The 23,680-nt window shown below is 39.8% G+C and overlaps 1 protein-coding gene across 2 annotated transcripts in view; it reads left to right on the forward strand.

Annotated features, from left to right (window-relative positions):
• CAMK4 (calcium/calmodulin dependent protein kinase IV) overlaps positions 1–23,680 on the forward strand; it is a 175,300-nt gene that overhangs the window by 87,064 nt on the left and 64,556 nt on the right. Inside the window, exons 3-4 of one of the 2 annotated variants that reach the window (XM_080371234.1) lie at positions 10,589–10,651; positions 11,278–11,360. In XM_080371234.1, coding sequence (XP_080227360.1) covers positions 10,589–10,651; positions 11,278–11,360 — 146 coding nt within the window. The remainder of the gene's footprint in view (positions 1–10,588; positions 10,652–11,277; positions 11,361–23,680) is intronic. The other variant, XM_080371235.1, reaches the window with a different exon arrangement.

Raw genomic sequence — 23,680 nt, forward strand, 5'->3', positions numbered from 1 at the left:
TTTTTACCTATGCACTCCAGGTACCTCTTTGATTTCTTGTGTCCTGCTGTGTGTGCTTCCAGCAGATATCAGAGTGGTTGAGGTTGCCCATGAGGACCAGGGCCGGCAAATGTGAGGCTGCTCTTATCTGTCTGTAGAGGGCCCCATCCACTTGTTCTTCCTGGTCAGGTGGCCTATAGGAGACAGGCACTGTAATGTCACCTTTTAACTTGTGTGTTGTCACCTAAGCACTTGTGTGTTATAAGCCAGGTCTTCTTCCTCCCATGTAGTGCATATGTAAAATGTATTCAAAGAGAGACAGTTTTACTACCACTGGGCTTCATACAGGGCTTGTTCGTCCCAAAGTTCATGAGAGTATGGTCAGAGTATTGCAATTGTAATAAGGACCTCAAAATTAGGTTGAAGGTCCCAGATGGTTCCTCATCACTGAGTAGCTGAACCTCACCAAAAGCTCAAGTAGCCGCAGATTTTACCTGCAGTAACATAAGAACCCATGGGGTCTTTCACAGATTGCATTTTTTTAAAGTACCAGAATTGCACCCTAAATCACACTTTATGCATCAGAGGTGTTTTTTAGGTCTGATTCTGTGGATTTTTCAAATCTGCATGTGAGTTCAGTGGCCATAAAGGGAGATGTACATAGGTGAGTCTCCTGAAATTCAAATAGTCACCTGTTCTGGTTCAAGTTCACATATCTTACAATTGCCTCCTTTCAGCATCTCCTCCATTTACTCCTGAATTGTGTGAAGCATCAGGGAACACAGGATCAAATACGGAAGGCACCCTGTGGCTCTTATATGTGGAATTCACAGGTTGGAGTGATCTGTTACAGGGGGAAGTCACTCTATGTTCCTGCTACTCTCAGCTTGGTCAGTCACTTGTTCTTTTTTTCCAGCACAGCTCATAGATTCTGGCAGAGGAAGCAAGTTAGCATGCTGTCATTAATGTAGTTCAGACATCCTCCTCAGGGATTGGAGAGCTGTAGGGCCAGAAGCAGTCCTGTAAACTCCAGTGTTATTTGTTGACAAATCGCGCTAACAAGAAACTCAGCTCACAGTTTCTAATCTATGAAGTGAGCTCTGTCAAATATAAGGCGTTGCATTCCCTTGTCTGCCTGCCTCTCTCAACCATCTCACCTATGTGCTTCTCTGTATCCTCTTCCAAATATATAAAATATTTTTTCTTTTTAGTCCCTGAAAATTTTCTTCAAGGGCTTCCTTCCCTGCTTTCCTTTGAGGATCTACTGGTTTTCTGCATTACACAGATTATAAATTGTATAACCTGTAAATTTTAAGCAGTTTTGGGGCATGGTGTCATTTATATGGTTCCTGTAAGTGCAGAGTTACAGGTTCTATATAGTGTCAGGCAACACTAAAGTGAATTCAGGAGCCCTCATTATCAGTGTTTGGGGCTGACCTACCAGAAGAATTGTCTAGCATCAGATTAAAAGTCTTATAGTAACAGGTGTCTTTTAAGCAGCAGGTCCAGAGATTCAGGGTGGTTCATCAAAGAAAACATGCAAGACTTAGTCTGCACATGATGTTGTCATTATTTTATCCCACCTGAAATACTTGGAATGAAACAGTCTCATTTGATCATCAGATTCACAACCAGGCCTTCCCCAATCATCGTCTATGTTATTGCTTACAAAATGAAGTGGTACAGCACATAGTTCATTGTCACGGCTTAACCTCAGCCAGCAGCTCAGTCCCCACAGCCACTCACTCACTGCCCCCAGAGGGATGGGGGAGAAAACTGGAAGGTTATCAGTGAGAAAACTCATGGGCTGAGATAAAGACAGTTGAATAGGTAAATGTGCAAGCAAAGCAAACTAGGGAATTCATTCACCGCTTCCCATGGGCAGGTGGGTGTCCAGCCATCCCAAGGAAAGCCGGGGTCCATCATATGTAATGGTTACTTGGGAAGACAAACATAGTCAGTCTGAACTTTTGCCCTTCCTCCTTTTTTCCCCAGCTTTTCTTTTTGAGCACTGTGTTACATGGTATGGGATATCCCTTTGGTCAGTTGGGGGCAGGTTTCCCAACTGTGTCCCCTCCCAACTTATTGTGCCCCCCCAGCCTGGGACAGTGTGAGGAGCAGAAAAGGCCCTGATGCTGCATAAGTATTGCTGAGCCATAGCTAAAGCATCCCTGTGTTATCACCAGTTTTCATCACAAACCCCAAAAGCCCTGTACAAGTAACTATGAAGAAGATTAACTCTATCCCAACCAAAACTGGTACATTGATCTCATGGAATCATTTGATATCTGTGATAGAGATTACAATATTAATGGTAACCCTGTTGCATCAAACCTTTATTGGATAACAGTGAAGGTTCACATGGATCTGTAAGTGTGAATTGATTTAGAGAAGGATAGGTACACTAGCTTATGATTTATGTGCAATTCCTTAAACTGCAGCGAGCATTGCACTTGACTAATAATATAAGTAGACATAACATATTCTAGATCTTTATCAATCAACTGAGGACTCCTAAGAAATTCATGTAACTTTAAGGTAAAATGTTGTACAGGGTGATAGAAAATATCCTATTATCTAATAGCTCACAGTTTCTAAGGAGCTATTGCTTTGCTAACGTGGCAATCAACTTGTTCAGAAGCATGTGTGAGTGTGAAGCCTTTTACAGAGTTCCAGATGTCTAGAACTGGTTACATCACTTAGAATAAAAGATAGATTAATGAATTTTCCCTGAGAAGAGAGGAAGTTTTTGGATTTGTAACTGTATAAGTCAAAAGCCAGAATGGGCAAGAAAATTTTCTAAATAATCCTACAAATATTACTGTCTTGAACTAAAAAAAGAATTGTGCTTAACTTTTGATTTACACATTTTTCTTACATCTTAGAAGTGTCCTCCTCCACCTAGTTTTGGGAACAGTAGCAATGACAGTAACACACTATAAATAGTGAGTAGCTGAAATGAGCAGTTCATGAATACCTAATAGCCTGAAATTTGTTTGCATAAACCGTTCAACAATTATCAAATGTATTTGCAGAAATCTGTCTATAAATGTCTCAGGAACAGAAACAACAACCAAATTAGTTAGCTGGTTAGACCACTGCATATAATAAGACCTGTTCTAATGAACATATAACTTGTTTTGAACATGGACATAAAATGTTATTGCAAATGACCAGTGTTGTGCAAACTATATGTGCCTCTGGACCCATGCTTCACCCTTCAGTGATGCCACCAAGTTAATGTAGGTGAACAAAAGAACACATTCACAAAGGCTTTTGTGTCTTTGGGGAGTATTACCTGCATCTGGTCAGCTTTACCATTGAAATCATATGTTAAAGTATGCAGGGCCTGTTAATCAGCTATGTCAGCATGTGATTTACTGTGCTGAAGTCTATGCAATCCCACAAATCATCTCTGTCCACCTGGTGGTTTGATTGCAAATGTGCTGTGCTTTCTGAGAAACAGAAGTGTTGCTTCTTTGATGGAACAATTTACATTTAACAGATTAAAAGTACCGTCATATGCAGATAGTGCATTTACTCATTTTTAAAAAGCATATGCTTGTACAAGCTCAGCTAATCTGTATTTGCAGCTGACAGGTTTGCATGTACAAGAAGACCTTTAGGCACCTAACAAGACAAATGCAGGTGTGTTGATGTAACTTGCAGTAGTTCCATGCAAGTGTGTTCAGTCTAAAGAATATGCATCAACTGAAAGATTACAGCCGCAAATTGAAGTGTGGACATGTACACAGAAAACAATTGCTCTGATAAAGAGTAGTCTGCTTTCTTTGCATTAATAATACAAGTTTACTTTTGGAGGCTCAAAATAAAAAGTCTCAGTGTCCTACTCTCATGGTTTAACCCCAGCCAGCAGCTCAGCCCCACGCAGGTGCTCGCTCACTCTCACTCCAGTGGGATGGGGGAGAACATTGGAAGGGTAAAGTGAGGAAAGTCATGGGTTGAGGTAATGACAGTTTAATAGGTAAAGCAAAAGCCGCGCACGCAAGCAAAGCAGAACAAGGAATTAATTCACCGCTTCCCACGGGCAGGCAGGTGCTCAGCCATCCCCAGGGAAGCCGGGCTCCATCACACCTAACAGTTACTTGGGAAGACAAATACCATCACTCTGAATGTCCCTCCTTTCCTTCTTCTTCCCCCAGCTTTATCTGCTGAGCATGATGCCATATGGTATGGAATGTCCCTCTGGTCACCTGGGGTCAGCTGTCCCGGCTGTGCCGCCTCCCAATTTCTTGTGCCCCCAGCCCTCTCGCTGGCAGGGTGGGGTGAGGGGCAGAAAAGGCCTTGGGGCTGTGTAAGCGCTGCTCAGCGATAATGAAAACATCCCTGAATTATCAACACCGTTTTCAGCACAAATCCAAAATACAGCACATACCAGCTGCTATGAATAAAATCCACTCTATCCCAGTCAAAACCAGCACACCTATCAAGTTAAAGCTCCCTGCTGAGTTTATGGAAGATACTGCAGGGCTGTGCAATTACTGGTGTGCCTCATTGTATTGTTTGATGTGTTCTGTAAGGACCTCATGTTCAGCTTGAATGGAGAGAGCCAGAATAGTCTGCCAAGATGAAAATAGAAAAAAAAAAGATTATTTTGAACCTTTTTTTTTTTTTGTTAAGGTAATATTATTCTATTAGGACTACAACGGTTGCTCCCATATAGAGTTGCTGACCTTACTGAGAAGGGCAAGCAATGCCCCAGCAAGAACAGCCCCTGAAACATAAGAATTCCTTACTTTTATTTCCATTAAAAAAAAAAAAAAAGTTAATGCAAAGAATCAAATCACCTGAAGCAGGTGTTAAATAAATGCCCTACTTGGAACAAAGAAGTATCCATTCAGAAGGGTCAGCTTTTTAAAATTTTTTTACCCACTATCCACTGCCATGCTGCTTATCGAGTTACACCAGAGTAACTCAGAGAGATAGGCTGAGCCACATAAGAAGTACCTATTTTCATTTGTTCTGGGATTTTTCTGTCATACTACTTTTTGTTTCCCTCAAGATTATTTATCACTTATGGTGAAGATTGACATCCATATCTTGCATTGATACATAGACTAGCTGATACATGTTATTTCCATGGTACAACCCACCTTTATACAGAAGAAAAAGCATATTTAGAAGTCTTCTTCAGTGTTTTAATCTTGAAGTCTTGACTGAAAGACTTTCATAGAAGATACTCGATGTATGAACTGGGCAGAAGCTGCAATTACTGTTACCCAGGACATTCTGAAATTAAAAAGCAAAACCCAAAACTGTATAGAAAATATGGACTTTGAATCTTCTTCTTGTGAAGATTTATTTAAATTCAACCTTTAAATTCCAGCTCATTTCTTGAAACCTTTCAAGAGTCCCTGGGTAGACCAGCAGCCCTGTATGTAGGTGTGACAGCTGGGAACAGACCTTTTAGACTACGATGGGACTGGCAGCTCTGCTTGTGGGTAGCCTGTATCTGTATAGGTTTTAATATTTCATCTTAATTGTGAGAAGACACAATAATGGCAAAGTTACAAGTGGTAATTAATGATTGACTCCATAAAATACAGAAAGGTTTAGGCTGCTGAGCAGTTACTTAAGCTGAGAAGAACATAAAAATTGTTTCTTGGAAGCACTTCTAATGGAGTGTGGTGGCAAGCCAATAATGATTTGCAGCATGCTTCTTTTACAGTGAAGAAAAATACATGCTCAGAGCCTGACCTGCTGGTTCAATAAAGCATTCATTGCTCAAATTAGAGACGTTCATGTGAGTCAATAAATGGGATATTAAACAAAGAGCTGTGCAGAGCTGGGGTGAACAGCCTCCCAGAGGTAGGCAGTGCTGTGAAGCTGCTGGAGAGCCACTTGCATTGGCTGCTTCACACCTCTTGCCTGGGCACAGCGTTGTCACCCAACCTGCCTGGTGCTCATATCTGGCCAGATAGGCACCTCCATGTCCACAGCACCCTGGGGAAAGAGAGCAACAGAGGATAGACTTGCAGGATGAGGAATGTGCTCTGCTGCTTGCTCTCTACTAAGTTTGAGGGGTATGTACGTATGTTGGCCACCTGTTTTCAGGGTGGCATGACATATCACAAGGCAGCAACTAGATTAATCTGTTCGCAGTGACAGTCCATTTTATCCTGTTTTGTCTCAGGGTTTGTAGCATCACTCCACCTCACCATCTCAGGGCATGGACATGTGGAAGAATCTCAGCTTTCATTAAGGATTTTTCCAGCCCTTTCCCTTGTCAAATAGCCTGAAATTTATAGATCAGAAGTAGACTGATTATAGACCTAGCGCTACTTTGCTACATGACCAGTATGAAATTTCAAAGACGTGGTGTTTGCAGACACATATCTAGAAAATGAATGCCTAATTCTACAGAAGTGAAATAACTGGAGAGACAAAATACTAGGAATAATGCAGAAATAGTTACCTTTTTTAATGTAAATGCTTTAATACAAACTAAGGGGGTGGATAATTTCATTCACCCGCACTTGCAAATGCTGTCCTAACTTCCTGCACCTTGGTTGTGTGAAATACTCTGTTAATGCTATTCATCCTATGCCTGTCTGTCTGTAAACAGGACATACGATTGCAGTTTGGAGTGCACGCAGCATGCTACCATTTGTCTAGTGAACTTAGGTAATATAGCAAAGCTGTGTGTCCAGCAGCAGTATAGACGGACATTTCAGTTCAGCACACAGGGTTCTGGGAATTGTTGGACTTCCTCTTGCTCCCAAGTTCAGGTCACTGTATCTTTGCTGCCACAGGTACTTTATCTAGTTAGATTAAAGCCATCATGCAGATGCTTACCTGTACTCCAGTCACAGCCCTTCCTTACTGAAGCATACTGTGGAGATCTGCAAGCCACAGCACGTGGCAAGGCTATGTTGCACCTACAGGCATCTCTTGTGGATTTGCTGTGTTTTAGTGCTTCACATCAGTTTTTCCACATATAAGCCACGGAAGTATGTAAGTGTGAGTTTTAATAATTGCCAGCCATCTAGCAGCTTTGTTTGAATTTTGTCTATGGGCAGTGAAATCTTCATGCCTAGTGTCAGTGGTGAAGAAGTGATAATTTTCAGGATTACATGGCAAATAACTTCTCAGTTTTCACGGATGTACCACAACAGAATGCTGCTTCAAAGGCCTGTCACAGCAAATGCCTCTTGATTGCTTGCAGTTCAAAGTTTGCAAACAGAAAATACAGCTCGTTAAAATCATACCAATGTTAAAATCACCCAACTAGTCATTTGCACAACCTGGTGCAGAATTAGTGTAAGTTTTTCACACAAAGTAGTCTTTTAAGTAGAAATAAAATTACCTAATGAAATGTTTGACCAAAAGCATAATGTAGTCTAGTTAGCATCGATTAAAAGCAAAAAATAAGGAAACTTGTAGAAGGATAATCGCTACACTAGTGGAACTGGGAAACATCTGAAAGTTAACATTTGATTGTTTTTCCTCTTCACAAACAGACTGTTTCTGATGACATTATCTTTGACTGTGATTTGCTCACAAAGTTCTTACTGACATTCCTGTGATAATGTTAATTTAAGGAAAGTTTAGATAAATTGTTACATATTGTACTGCATATTTAAATTGCATCCAAGGAGAAGACAACAAAAATAAACAATTTTTCAGCCTCATTTTGGTCAGTTATTACATGTACACAAATCAGACCACTATATTTGATCTAGCCAAACATACTTAATTTGACCAAACATTTGTGGTAATAGGATATTTTGGTTAAGTTATCCAAGTTTTAAAACTTGTTACCCTAGCAACATACAGTATAGAGTGAAATGCCAGACTATCTTCGTATCAAATAATTTGCCAGGAGTATAGGTAGTTGAATTGCTGAAATTCCTGCCCAAACTAAAAATAGGCCATGTTTGGCTGTGATATAAGTAAGTATAATTTGTTGAAAGGAGATGAAACAAGGTAAGTGTTGATATAGCTCTACACCTAGTGTAGGAGAAGGTAAGAAAAAAAAAAAGTGGTGAAACAGGACACTGTTTATGTAGTAAACAGTAATAAAATGCCACAACTACATATGCCGCTGCTTTCGCTTTGGAACAACTCATATCATTTATGCATGCACACTTCTGTTGTAAAATCTGTCCCAATAGCCATTGTCCAGGATGCTTATACATTTGTAATTCTTCTAAGTTTCTCTGTGGCCTATTTGCCATTGCAACATAGCAACTTGAATTTTCAGGTACCTTTTCCACATACCACTACCTGAGGAAGTGTTACGAAAGTCTACTGTTTTGTGTCAGGTCAGGACCTGGGTCACAGAGGGACACGCCTATGGTTGCTGAGTGGATGTCTAGGGAAGCAAGGTCCTGAAACTGAGTCTCCATTCACTTTTTCACTTAGTTTGTTGCCATCTGCAAGAGGAGAGGAGGCCTCTGTAGTTTGTCAGTTGTAACTACTCACTGCCTAAAGGAGGCATCTTTAGGGTTCAGACAGCCTCATCCATGCCTGTTGCCAGGCATGCATGATGCACAAACATTTTCAAAACTGTAGAAAACGAATGGTAGATTGTTCAGTTTGTAGTGCTGCTTTTGAGTAAGGTAAATTTCTCAGTCTAAACAGCTCTCATGAGTAAATGACTGTCAGTGCAATATTGTACATTAACCTTTCTGATCCTGTCTGAGGTGCAAGCGTATAAAGACAGACCAGATGTGTATTATTCTCTGAATCATCAAGAGCCCCTTGCTAGCAGGCAGTGAGCTTTGGAGCCCCTGGCTATGTGTTTGCACTCACAAAAGCAACCCAGATTTGAGTAAAGGTGCTGTTGCCAAGGGGGTATTGAAACCAAGTATGACCCAGGCTGGTGCTCACAGCATTTTAGGAAAACTGAACAGGAAACCATTCTTCAAACCTGCTGCTTAGTATTTATGTAGCAGGCAAGAGCAAACGAACACTTTCATTTGGAGTAGAAAGCAATAAAGTTTATAAAGCCCGTGATGGTCACAGAGCTTAAATAGTCCCATGTTTGACCCCAGAGCAGGCATTTACCTGTGAAGATTTAGTTACTGATCAAGTTCTTTATCTTCGGTTAGATGTTCAGGTAATGGAATAATTCATTCCTCTGTGATTTTTGCTTTCTGATGCTTCTTGCATGCACTGATCAGTCCAAAGTTGTTGTTTTTAATTTGAATTTGCTTTCTGGCAGAGCCACTAGAAGAGGTTAAGTGTCAATGAGTTTCAAGAAATCCCTAAGGGCTCTAGCTGTGCGCTCATTTACACCACTGTCAAAGCACTGGCATTACTAACCTGGAATTATTCCTGATTGACACAAGGGGAGAATCAAATTCTGCCTCTCCTGTATTTCTGAATGTGACTGATTCATGAAATTTGTTGTTGCTGGAATAAATAAAATACTAAGAAGCACTTCTCTTCTTCCAGGTAATAAAAAAAGGGATCATTTTTTTAAGCATGTGCCCTGCTTTCTGAGAATTTGAAGGTAGTTTTATGTCCGTTTTGAAGGTTTATGTGTAATGACTGTTCATTTCCCATATGATGTAAAAGACAAAAACAAACCCAAAACATGTGTTTGATGAAAAGACCCCACCAAAAAAGCCCACACCCCACGCCAGCCCCCGCAATCTTCTGCTTGATGTCATCTGTGTCATTGGTTTAAGAACAGGTAATGACTTAACTTGCTGACTCTCATACATTTCATAACCCCTGAGATGAAGAGTACTGTAGAATATGTTTATCATTGTCATCAGTATAGGATTTCTCTAGGGTTTGTGAGAATATTTGCAGACCAGATTGTTTCCTCATAAATGTATTAATTACCTTTAGCAAGGTAAAAGCACGCAAACATTGCTTATCAGCATTTTCCTTTCTTTCTTGCTTAAGCATTTATGTTCCAGGAGAGCTGCAGTTGTCTTTTCTGAATGAAATACTCCCTAGATCTGCATTTCTTGTGAGAAATGACTGGTGTCCCCACAGGACATAAGTTGTTAAAGACTGCAGTCTGAGAAGGGAAGGAAAGTGAAGAGCTCATCCTCTCAGAGGTTTAACCAAACAGAAAGTCTTTTGCATTAATAGACCATTCCTTTAGACGTATGTGAAGCAAGTTAAACCTTATACTCTGTCTGTGGCTGGGGGTGTTTGACCTTTGCATCACTTTTTTGTTCTAAGCAATATGTTGCACTGCCTAGATGTGCACATCCTATGTGCAGAAACCTTTTCCCAGTGCAGCTGCTGAAGAGTGTGTCAAAAGGAAGCTATCCTGGCATAAATGGAACCAACATAAGTAGTGATAGACAAGAGCAGAACTTTAGTAAATACAGGAATTTTAGCACCTTTTTCAGATGTCTTTCCTATATTCTGCTTCTTGTATGACTTACATGTACATTGGTAATAATTTTGCTAGATGCAGGTGGTTTTCTTTTATAGTATCTGTCTCGTGTTAAAAGAAAATTACTCCTTACAGTATATTTGACTTATGTGTCTTGCATCAGCTTATTCACCTAAGAGACCTAGAAATGCTGTTCATATATATTTTTCTGTGATGCAGCTAGAAGTTTCTATGGTGAACACAGAAGTAAATTTTTCACTTTTTCCCTCCCCACTTTTTTACCAGGTAGACAAGAAAATTGTCCGCACAGAAATCGGAGTTCTTCTTCGCCTTTCACATCCAAACATTGTAAGTTTAGCCTTGTTGTTTCACTCTATGTTTGTTTCTTTGTGTTGGTTTTTTTTTTTTTAATTCTTTCCATTCCTGAGAGATGACTGCTATGGTTCATTTACACAGACTTGGGAGCATCCTGAACTAAAGCTTTGGGTTCTCCTTATGAGCACATTAGCAGCTCATTATTGAAGAGTGTTGAATTATACTTACACTTTAAAAGATGTTCTGACAGAGTTGAGTGAGAAACTATGCAAAAGAAGTTATGTAAATAAAAGAGGGAGTTGGTGTTGTCCTCAGAGCGTGGGGGAGGTCTTACATTCAGTTACTCTAAAGATTGGCAGACAAGTGTTGACAAGCACTAATGAAAGCAGCTTCTTAAGCTCCTGTGTTACATAGAGGTTGCTGAGGTATAAGGAGTATGAAAAAAAAATGCAAAGGAGGTAAAGAAGAAAAAAAGGGGGGTAGGACAGAACAGGCACAGTAACTTGCTCAACTGCATGGTAAATGATGCTGCAACTTTAGTTGGTACCATTCTCTGCTTTATTGACTGTGGTGTGGTCTGTTTCCTGCTGTTGACACTGTGATATACTCAGCCAGAAGACAAGTAAGCAAAATTAATCCTTTTTCTTATCTTTTGCCAGATAAAGCTGAAGGAGATATTTGAGACCCCTACAGAAATCAGTCTTGTTCTGGAATTGGTCACAGGTGGAGAACTATTTGACAGGTAAGTTACCTGTATGCACCTCCTTGGTACCTTCCCCAAGGATGTTACAGTCCAGATCTCTTCTCTGCACAAAATCACTGTGCTATTAATTACTAGAAATGTTTCATCAGCGTATGGTTAATTCACATGAGTAAATATCGGCAGGAATTGGCCTAAAAATTAGTTTGGAAATGTGATTATCAGGAGGGTTTTTTTGAAAGGATACATGAGTTGAAAATGAAGGAAATTGTCAATAAATGCTAAAGAGCACACACTACTGAAAGAAGGTGCTCAGCAGGTGCATAGAATCAGTGTGCTAGAGGAGATAAAAAAGGCATGAAAAATTGGCAAAATGGCGTTGACAGGTCATCATAAAATATGGTAGGTGGCAACTGGCCTGCCAGGAGGGTAGTGTTATGTTAGATAAAAATTCGCTAAGCAGAGTAACAAGAACACAATTCTCCTTTGTATTCAATGTATTTATAAAACCTCTGGTTTTGTTACAAACTACTGATTTCTGAAGGTGTGGCTCATAATGCTCATACTGCTTGTGGTATAGGTGCATACGCATAAAATTAAATGATTCTGTAATACTGTTGCAGTGATATTTTACTGGTAGGGATTTGTTTTTCAGAGCAAGAGAAGATATGAAAAGTATTTGATACTGCCTTGAGTAAATCAATTCATTCACTGGTGTTGAGGATTTCCAACTCGCAATGACAGGTTATTTGATCTTCCTTCTTCTGTAATTAAAGTTTAGTATTTTAGAGGACTGTTATACAAATACACATCAAAGACTCAGTCTGAAAGTATCTTTGACTTGAGAAAACAAAAATATACCTTTTTTGGTACCATGCTCATAGCTACAACCTTAAGATGAACTATTTCTGAACAATGAGAACAAAAGCAGCTCCTCCTGTAATGTCATCTGTTTGGCAGAAGGATGTTACATACTCTCTCACTACTCAGCCAAAGCAATCAGGAGAAACGTGCTGAAAGTTAAACAACCAGTGAGCACCCAGTCCTGAGCTACAGAGGACCTAAAGGGCAAGATGGTTTACCTTTTACATAGCCCTTTGTATATCCACGTCGTTTCAGACTGGCTGGTTTTCAGGAAGGCTGGACACACTACAGGAGTCTTTGATGAAGAGAGTTTGCAAAATGATAACACAAATAGGCCAGCGAAATTGTTTGTTCCTGAGCAGCAACCATCTGTCTGGTAGAAGAATGGAAGATAAAAGACTCCATGGGATCCAGGTTGGGGAATTGCATTATTTGATAGAACTACGATTTAATATTGCAACATTTTCAACGTTCTGTAATCTGTACTCAGCAGTGATTATAGTATTTGAGCTCCCAGACTGATCTTTCCCCAAAATTATATGCTTAATGCAGTAGTTTGGCTAGGTAGAGCTGTCTGGCATTGCCTGAAAAGAAGCAAAGCCATTTAGTCACTTACTAGGGTTATGATGCTCCTTGTGATGAGCATCTAACGAGCGCTAATACTATGGAGGTCTTCTGAACTCTGCATCCTCCTTTTTCCCATATACAAGAGAGCTAGAAACTTTAACAATAGAGTCTTCTCTGATCTGTGATTTGGAAAAAAACCTAACAAACAAAAAACATGAAAAGCTATTTTCAGCTGTTAAGCTAACAATAGGAGTATTACTTCACTCTTCAACCTTAAACCAAAAATAATTTAATAGAAACATGCAACCAAGATGTTTTGTGCTAGTCACTCCAATTAAGCATTAGCTGTCCCTGTCTGCTCTTTCTGCTAGGCTGAAGGATTAACACTTGCATTGTGGTGTATGATGGCTGCTTTCTGAGTGTGAGTGAGGGTACATTTAGCTTTTTGCCCTAGGACAGACTTCCCCTCTCATGCCTAATCTTTTTGATCCATACATCTTTTTATCATGCATGAAGGAAATCTCCTAACTTACAGAGAGGCCTTGTGCACTTTTCCCTCTGTGCTCGCATGACTCCTATCCCAGGAGAAAGCAAAATGACCTTGGAAAATCTGCTGGACAGTGGGGTTGTGTCAGATGCGGAGGAAAAGCTGTGACCCTGTCTTGAGAGCCAGCCTATCGTTGCCCTCGAGAGAAGACCCTGTACAGAGAGTGTGTGGGCAAGCAGGACCCTGACGCGGCCAGGGACCACCCCAAGGGTTTGGAGGACCTTATGTGCTTGTTTGTAAACTACCATCCTTACACAGGCAGCACATCAGGTTTTGTTCTCTGGAGGAGTTACTCTTATGCATCTTTCAAATTAGCTGTCAGCAAATGATGTGACTAGATCTGGTACACAAACACATCTGCTCTCCTTACTGTAAACATCTTCACTGCTGTTACTGCTACGGCTATTTCTGGCAATATGCTTGTACTCTTTACATCAACTGTTTTATTGCTCAGATGTCCATTCTTCTTCTGAATAGTATTTGAGCTGCAGATGAGTAAGTTCTTTCACGCACACATTCCCCTTATCATGATGGCAATTTTATAAATACCCAAGATCCGATTAGTTTTCTAGAATCCTATTAGCATTGTTGATGTGCTGCTGGTTTCATGCCGCTCTAACATAAAAGTTCTGGGCAATAAAATTACTCACTTCCTTCACCATATTTAATATTTCTGTCAAATCATCCACGTTATTGCTAAACTGAGCTTTCATTATGAGAATTTTTCAGTTGTGTTACCTAAAAGGAGATAAATTTTTAAAAAAGTATCAACTACACATCTGAATTAATACAGTTGAAATCAGTTTGGTTTTGGTTGTATTTTTAAAGAGAAATTAGGTTGTTATTTTGAAGAGAAATCTCTTTCCCAGACTTCATAAATCGCATTGTAGATCATACCCTGACACACAATATTCCACAATCCTAGACACAACAAATATAACTCTAAACTAAATTGGAGAAGTTTCTGTAAATTAAGTATTTATTGCCGGTTTGCATGATGGTTTTTGCCAACCCAGCAAGTGAGCAGTGACAATAAGCTTTTGAAACAAGGCAGGCAAATGGACGAACTGACTAAGACAGAGAGAAAACTGTGGTGGGTCTAAGTTAATTATTATTCTTGGTCTTTCCAGATGCTCTGTCTCCAGCCCAGTGCTGGCACATATGACTGACATTTGCTTGGCCCTCCTTTTTCATTCCTGCACGTTTCAAACAGACTTGCATGGTTGAAGTGCATTTAAACCAGCAGCATTTTGACAGAGTCCTGGGGGATAACCCTCTGGATGTCTCTGAGTGTCCCAGCAGCAGAGTGCTCAGCAGCACACAGACATGTTTCTCACGCTGCCACAATACGGAGGCCAGGCTGCCATCACACTGGTCCTCACTGGGCAGGAGCTAGGTGAAAAACAAAAAGGCAAAATTAGCACAGCTGTTCAAATACATGGCAGAGTGATAACTCTAACATTTGAACCACCTTTAAAGGACTGTGTTTCCACTACAATTGTGGATAGGAAGTTTCAGAACTGGGAGCGAAGTGGCAGGCAAAAGTCAGTTTTCATCCATCTCTCATCTTCCTTCTTGCTTCATCTTCTTTTGAAGAGTGTTGCAGAGCCCTAGTTTGAACCGTAGGCACATCTTTTACATGAGAAGTTTGAGTGGTGGAAAGACATAATGAAATTTGGTTTTATTAGGTTTTTGAATGACATCATATTGTGCATACAGAATAAAGTAATAAACCTTATGGGGATATTTTGAAAGGCAGATTTATAACCAGAAAGCTTCTCTCCATTTCAGCTCTTCTCCATTTAACAGGAGAAACTTAGAAGTTAATGGAATTAATCCTCTAGGTGCTTTCAGATAGATGGGACTTAAATTTGACCTCAAATAAATGGAAACAAACATTTTAATATGAACTGAAGATCACAGTGGAAGAAAGAGTTTAAATGCAGTGACTATAAGGGAATGTAGAATGAATTGATACCACCAAAATTGATGTAGTTTTCCTGGAAAAGATATTCGTCTCATCTATGCAGGCAAATTTTGTCAAAGTAATTGCTTTTTTAACACATTTTTATTGAACCCTAGATTGTTCAAAGATTTGATTAGGTAAGTAGTCAGTGGCCCAATTTTTTTTGTGTTAACCCCTTTGACTGTTAACTCTTCAATTTTCTTTATAGTTGTTGCCCTTTGCTATAATCATGATTCTTCTTAAGTTTTGTTCAGTTATATTTTCCTCTTGCCTCTTCGTTTTCCCCTGTGTACCTTCATCATACCTTACTTAAATATAATTTCTTGGTACTCTGACTTTCTTTTCTAGTGTGTAGTGTCTTTCATCAGATCCTTGCTCACTTTGTTGATCTGGCTTTGCTTCTAACAACTAATTATTGTTACAGTCAGTAATAGGCCTTGCAGCACAGAGAAGTCTGACATATGTCTTTTATGGGCTACCTTTTTGGAAGTTGGTCTTTTCCCTTCAGATTTTATTCGTATCTATTGTGTTCCAGCTGAATCACTAATACGTCACTTTTCCAAATAGTATGTTCAGCAAAAACCATCAACTCTGCTTTAACTTCATTTTAGTCAGAATGCCTGCAGATTGCTAAAAATAGTTTTTCTTAGGCCCTTTCTTCAAATGATAATGTCACTCTGCACATTTTCCTTGTCTGTACTTCGGCATCTTGACCATAAACTCTTCTGTTTCTTCCTTCATCTTTTTATTAAGTGCACCAAACATTATCTAAAAATACCACTTACAGCTGACAGTCTCTTGACAGGCTTCTATTTCAGATTTCATCTGATTTCTTCTGAAATATATATTCAAGCTGATACTATCTTCTTTTATGGAGCATATATTAACGAAATTACTAATTACTTCTTCTAAAGAACTCGCCTTTTTAAGAGATATGTGAATGATTACCTCTTATGTACAAAATTTCCTGAAGCTTTCCCAGGCTTCAAGCACACCTTGTTGTTTCTGCTTATGGAAGTTTTAGAATTGCTAAGGAACGTCAAAAAGAGTCAAGGAGTTAATCAGTCACTAAAGTGGGGGTCTTTTATAAACTATGGGCAGAATAACATGCTTTATTTGTTCCTGATCTCTGTCCTCATGATGTGGTGGCAGTCTGTCTTCCGGAGAGGGATCAGAGCAGTTGTCTGGACCTAAGTTACAGTCCCCTCACTCAGCACTGGCCAAAAAAAAAGAAAAAAAATCTGACTTAACTACACTGACTATGCTCTATTCTCTGAAATCAGAAGACAACACACAACTTAGCTCTGGTGAAAGTGTTCCTTGAAGTCATAATAGCTCACTTAGTGTCTCTTGATTTCAGCTGCAGTAATGATAAAACTCAGTATTTTTAGAATAAAGAAGTGTGTGTTAATGGTAATTTGTAACCTTTCCAATGTAATTTGGTGTTTCCTTCTTGTACAGAGTTGTAATAATGCCTTTACACTTCTTTGTGGTCAGCACCTTATTTTCTGTCACTGGACAGAATTACTCTTAAGTAAGTCAGTATCTACTGACCACAATATTTTCTTGAAGGTGAGAGATACAAATGATTTTTTGTAAATGTTTGTGCATAGGATACTATTTACGATCTGGTCAATATATGCACTTAGAGTCAGGTGAAACACCAAGTGCCCAGAGGGAACATGTTTGCAGATTTATAAATGGCTAAATGACTCAAGCAATGGTGATGGTGCAATTATAATACTGGCTGGCTTCCTGCCACTCTCTAAATGTGAACTGATGTGATATTAAAGCTCATCTCATTCTTAATTCTACTGTGGAAGGCTTTTCACTTAAAACATTCTCATTTAGAATGTCCTTCTGCCTTTCGTTGTTATTGCTGGAGATAATTTTGCAGGAATTGTTAGCATGGGTATGTCCTAGTTGGGACCAGCCTGTATGTTGCTAGCCCACTCTGGGAACTGGGCAAGCCCTTGCAGGTAGGATGCATCAGTGCCTCTGAAGCTCTTTATTTTGTTAGGTGCCATTAATACTGAGACTTCTTGTGATTAGAGCATCTCTGACACACGTATTCTCCATTTTCTGCCATAGCCTCACCACTATCGTATAGACATACGTGGTTTGGATGCCAGACAAACTAGGAGAGACACACCTGTAAAATTAAAGAGGAAGCTGATCAAGCCTTAGCTGATTTCCTTAACTATTAAAAAATTTAGCTTTCATACTTGTTTGAAATTTAGAGATGTTTTAACAGCTCTGTGGAGGTGACAAGTTGAGGTTTATATACTTGCAGCCTATATATATCTGTAGCCTACATACATGTATGCAGGAAGTCTTTGACTGACCAAAGATGTAATGGTGTGTCTTCTATGCCTTGATTCAACATCTTTCCTGAAATTATAAAATCACTTAGGATGTGAGTGCTCTGTACAATCTGTTGTACGACAAGAGTATAAAGGGAAGCCAAAATGTTTTAGGAAGTACAGTTATCCTAAATATTCAGAGCACCAAAACACTTGTCCAAGATCATAATTAAGTTGATTTTTTTTATGAAAGCCTGAAAAGTAAATCCTTTTCAGGTAATGTACTTCTTAGTTCAAAGTTGAACTTTAGCTGCTGGAGTCAGGAATGTGTCACACATCCATGCACTGTAAAGAGATGCCAAGGCCACCAAAGGAGGACTGGAAAGGTGCACCTGATACAAACTTGAACTGAATAATGATAATGTGAATACTCTCACAAACAGGGATATAGAAGGATATAAGCACAATGTATGTTACGCAAGCAGTGCCCAGTTTCAGAGTTTGGTGGCTGTTTGTTTCACTCTTACTGGGAATTAAGCGGTGTGCTGGAGTGACCTCCAGGGCAATGTGTTTAAAATGTAATGGCAGCTACAGCTGTGCTGGTTTGGCATGTAGGGCTGGAGTGGGCACGTTGTTCGCCTGAGCTCAGGAAGTATCCTTCAACCGTCCTTGGGGGCCCAAGGTTTTGGGGTTTGTTTCTTAAACACCTCTGTAATCTGCTTATGTGGGCTATTCCAGTGGCTGTCCAGCCTGGTAATTAGATTTGGCTTCAATATTAGGAAAAACTTTATTATTGCACATTTGGCCAAAATCTGTTTGCCTTGTTCCCAGCAGGTAAAGAAGATGATAACTTCCTTCTCTATAGCAAACTCTCACACAGTGGGGGACTGCAGAAGACTATATATTTGAAGTCTTTCGTCATCAGTTGTGTTTTCTATGTTTCAGTTACTGCCCACTGAATTTCCTTCACTTTCCCACTTCTTTCTTACAACATGGTGCCCTTAACTAGACAAAGAAATCCAATGAAAGCCTCACCAGTTCTTGGCAGGGTGGCTTTATCAGTGCCTTCGGTGCTGCTCTTTCCCCCTCCCTGCTCCTTTGCAAGCTTCCAGTGATCCTTCTCTTTGTCCCCTCCCTGTTTCTCACCAGACAGGAGCTGTGAAATGCTGAAATAATTCAGTTTGTTGCATTGTCTCACACAGTCAGTTACACAGAAACTTCTGCCTGAGAGAGAAGTTTGAGCTGATAGTTCATGAGCACTGTGGTTTCACAACCTCTAGAAACAAAGACTATTATTTTTAAAAATGTCTGCTGAAATTAAGCTCCTGAAAGATGAACCTGCCTTTTTGAAAATGGTGGGCACTGAACTGTTCTTACTAATTTCACTGCTACTTTTGTAGGTGTGGCCATTTATTTAATCTTCCCCAGGCTTTTAATGTATAACTTATGATTTTCCTACAAGATTTTTCTAGTTCCGTGGGTGCTATTGAAATGCTCAGTAGGAAGTAGAAAGTTGAAGAGGGGAAAACAAACCCCAGTTTGAGCTACAAGAAATACACAATCTTTCTCTGAATTCTCCTGCATGGCACATTTATCAGAAACTGCCTCTTACCTAACAATGATGGAGGTATGACTGAATGACTGCAATTCTGCATTTCATTTCTAAACAAGGTGTTGAAAAAAACATCTTGTTTGTTTGACTTGGAGCCAGATCCAAACCCGGTTCTGAATTTCCCGTTATCCTTCTTCATATCATGAGCTGGCATTAACAGCTACTCTGCACTGAACTGTGAAAATGGTTTTAAAATGAGGAAGAATCAGCAAACTGAATCAGACCTGCTATTTTTATATTTATTATTCTTCAGTGCTACAGTATCGAAAATCCATATTTAGAGAGAAACCTTATTTTAAAACTAAACAAATGCATCAAAGAAACAAGGAAATGGAGTCACCTCAGTACAGGTGTGAGCCAATAAATCTGTGAATCATTCATTGAGAAAGTGTTCCTTGTGGGAACCTTTTTGCTGTTGAATAGAGTGATGTCATTTTCTTTTCCTGTTTCTGCTAATTTTCAGTCTCACTTTAGCTTGTAGAAAACTTTGAATTTAATTTTAATGAAATATAAGAATTTACATGAGAATTAACTGAATATGTGCAGAAAAAATCTCCATGACAACCGAAGAATTTTAGATGAATTACCATTTATTGTATAGAACTGAAAATTAAAAAAAAATTGTTAGCACATACTGGCATTGGAACAGATCTTGTATTTCTGGAAGCCAGTGTGTTGCCTGAGACTGTACTGGGTGTAACAGGATGCAGCCCACAAGTAAGGTGTGGTACAAGAGTTTTGGATAAAAGCCAGCTAGAGGCAGAACGAAAACAACCCTAAAAACAGTGATGGGTTTTTTTGATATTGTGATACTTATAAAGAATGACCTAAAAATCAAATACAGACATAGCATGAAGGAAGAAAGGAAACAATGTTGGGAACCAATAAGAAAACTTTTTTACTCTTTTGGGTGGCTACATAGATTTTGCAGACCTTTTGCAAGCTATGTGGTGTGTTTCTAGATTCACCTAATACTGAAATGCAACACTCCACAGTGTGGAGCAATAGTATTTATAGAAGCAATATTAAATGATGGCTAAATATTGCAAATTATAGAGTAACTGTTTAGATTGATTAGCATAAAACTAAGTGCAGTTACCCATCTGAGGTAAGGAAAGCAAGAAACAGACTTTACCTGCTCAGATTTCAGGTAAAGTTAGTGGATGGGTAGGGTGGCCTGTGTGGGATGGAAGCAGGGAAGTAAAGCTAAGAATAGAACTAGTCCACTTAAAGTGTGAGGGAGGAAAAAGCAAGTTTGTTAAAGTGGGTAAGATTTCAGATGTTCTTGGTCACAAGGAGTCACGAGAACAACTTGTGTTTAAAATTGAAGGAGCAGTCATTGCTCTAGATTCCCATGCCCAAGAAAAACAAGAGACTGGTTTCAGGGTCAGGGAGCTGGTAACCAGTTGCTTCCTCTTCACTGTTGCTTCTTCTACCCCCTGGCACTCTCGATTACAGGTTTCAGGAGTTATTACAGTGAGGGCTTGGAGTGGCTCTGCAGGCTGTGCCACCCAGGAAAGGACCTGCAACCCTTCCTCGTTCTTACCTCAGAGGTCTCACTGCCAGGGCAACAGCCAGTGCTGACCAAGAACTTCAGGTACTGGCAGTCTTGCATGAAGAGGTGTGTGCCATCAGTGACTCTCCCCATCTAGCATTTTCTGGCGTTGGATGAATCCTCTGCTTCTTCAAAGCAGATTGCTGGGTGGGTTTGATTCCCTTTTTACTTTTACAGCTGTGCAAGCACTGTTTCTCTTTCTGGATTTGGAAAATCTGGCCCTCTGTTTTGTTACTTACGGAAAAATCAGACCCAAAGCCTAGTCCTTTCCTTCTGTAGTGAAATGGTCACTTGTTTGTTTTTGTAAATGTGTTGTTTTCACTTGTTGCCTAAGGTCTTGTCCTTAATCCCCGGACACATGTAGTCCAGTCAACTGTAACATTGTATAGCAATATAATTTTTAATACTGCTCTGAAAATCGATTATAAAAGGACACATTGGGGTTCCCCATCTCTTTCCTCGTCGATTTGCAGACCAAATGCATTTAATTTAACAAGACTGCAGTCTTCCTTTTTTTGTTGTTTTGTTTTGTTTTCCCCCTACCAATAATAAAGTTTCTGCAGAGCAAGTGCGTTCACTACCTACCTCCCTTTACTGTGATGCTCTGCTGCTTTCAGTGGCTTCATATAGATGTGGGGAACATAGTACCAAGTCCTAAGAAGTATGTCCTGAAAGGAGTAAAATCCAGTGCATAGTCTTCCCAAATGATACTGCAGGTTGCCGAGGTGTGGTGAATGCTGGTATGAATTTATGCATCTGCTGATACTGACTGTGATGAAGATGTGGATAATGGCGACATTGTAAGCAACACAGCAAGCGTTGGGCTTCTGTGGCAGAGAGAGGCTACAATTTGCAAAACTAAGGGATTTATATTGCCAGAAAACCTGTGGCACTCGGAGGGAACAGAAATGCTAGAAAGGCTGGGTGGAAGTTGGCAAGCATTACTGCAAATTATTAAACACTTGAATGCATACATGTGTTTGACAATCATGTGGAAGCTGCCAAATTTCAGCTACCTGCTGTGTATAAGAAAGCGTGCATCACAAACACATTGTACCATTTCCACAGGCTTGCTGGATGGTGTGATGCTCAGGGTGGTTTTGCTGAGTTCTGAATGTTTTATAGCTCTGTTACCTATGACAGCACAAAGCTTTTCCACCCCAAGAGCAGCTGAGAGAGCATTGTCATTGCTTTGGTGGGGTGGCCGTGGGCTCTGGGTTGTGGGGCGTGGTGGGATGGGCTCTGCCCAGTGACTGGAGCCCACAGGCAGGCCAGGGTGCATCTCAGCCGTTCCCAGGGTGGCATCTCCATCCATCTCCAGTGGCAGTGGGAAGAGGAGTGATGAGGGGTCTTTGGGAAATACTTCCCTGCTTCTCTTTAGAGAAGAAGGTGGATTTTCTTCAAATATTTCCACATGTGCTCAGAAGGGCACCAGGTGGTGTTTTAGGAGACGTGTAACTTGGTGTGCACAACTACATACTCTTGTTAGATGTGTGTCTTGCCATGTGCAAGTGCAAACAACTGAATCAGCATATTTCAATAAATCTGTACATGAAAGCAGGAAAAAGTGATTCTACACAAATGTGATTAGAATATGAATTGTTTATTTAATCAACATCACATTTTTGCTTGCTCTAGAATGTCATCTTCTATTTAAAGCACTGTCTTGAATTTCTTGGATGTTTGTGACACCAAATTCAGTGTTTTTCCAAGCTTTTTTTTCTTTGACTTTAAGCATTTCTCTGTCCCTTCTTCCAGATGCCCTGGTGTCTTCCTCACAGTTTTTCTCTACAGCACTCTTTTGGCCTACCTGGCTTTTTTCATTTGCATATCAAAGAAAGTATTTACTTACTTCCTTATTGTTGTTGTTCCTGTCTTTCTGTTCCCTCATTGAAGGTTTGATCTTTCTTCATCCATGCTTTTCTTAAAGATCAGTCTGTAAAGTACTTATAAATAATTGCTTTTGCTTCAATAATAACAAAATAAGACATTTCTTTGGGTTTCCTTCCATTATGGAAAAAAAGGGCAATGAGTCACTGTTAATCTTCAGGCTGAAATGGAAAAATCCTTGTAAAGAAGCTTCATTGGTCTCAGGTAGGAGTGTCATTATAATAAAGCGAACTGGCACACCTACCATTTGTCTTATGTAAACTGTCACAGGAAGGATGCAAAATATAGATATGCAAATGATCCCCCAGCATTATTAGAGGACTTAAACTACAGGATAATCTTCTTTCAGTACTATTCCTTTACTGCCTAATAGCCAGTTTTTAATTTTAAAGCAGAGTGCCCTTAGAAATAGTTTTTCATCTTTAGAAAGAAGTACGTCTTTTTTCATTATTGCTGTTACAGAAGATTAGGTTTTCTATTTACTAGATTATTATTAATTAAGAATTAGGTTTGTACACTCAGTAGGTCTGGACTCTAGAGTTATGAAAAACTAGAAAGTTAACTGCACATGATGTAAGCTGTAATTGACTTGCCAGTGCATGTTATTCACATGTAACATCAGCGGATGAGTCATATGCACTGCACAACAATTCTACAGTTGTTTTTTATTGCTGCTCTGAAATATGGGTCCACACTTCATTATGTTTGTTTCCTGTAAAGTGTAAATCCAGAATGTCTTCATCTTCGGTGTCTGTGTGCTTCTTCTGTTACGTGTTTAATGTAAATAATAGGAGCAGTATCCTATAGTTGTCTGAGGCAGGGTGGGCTGGTCTTCTCATGCTGTGGTCAAGAGGGCAGTCCTGAGCACCGCTTTGACCTCTCTTGTTTCCACCGGTCAAGGAATTGGTGGTTTTCTTTCCTGCATTGGTTGGGCACTGACAGGAAACTAGGAACCTCACCTTTTCTTTGATTTTGTGGAGTGGAAGAAAGTACAAAGAAGTTGTGTGCACTTAAGAGATATCTCACACCCCCCACTCCACCTAGATATATCTGTTTGA

Source organism: Falco punctatus, assembly GCF_963210335.1.
Source record: "Falco punctatus genome assembly, chromosome: Z".
NCBI lineage: Eukaryota > Metazoa > Chordata > Aves > Falconiformes > Falconidae > Falco > Falco punctatus.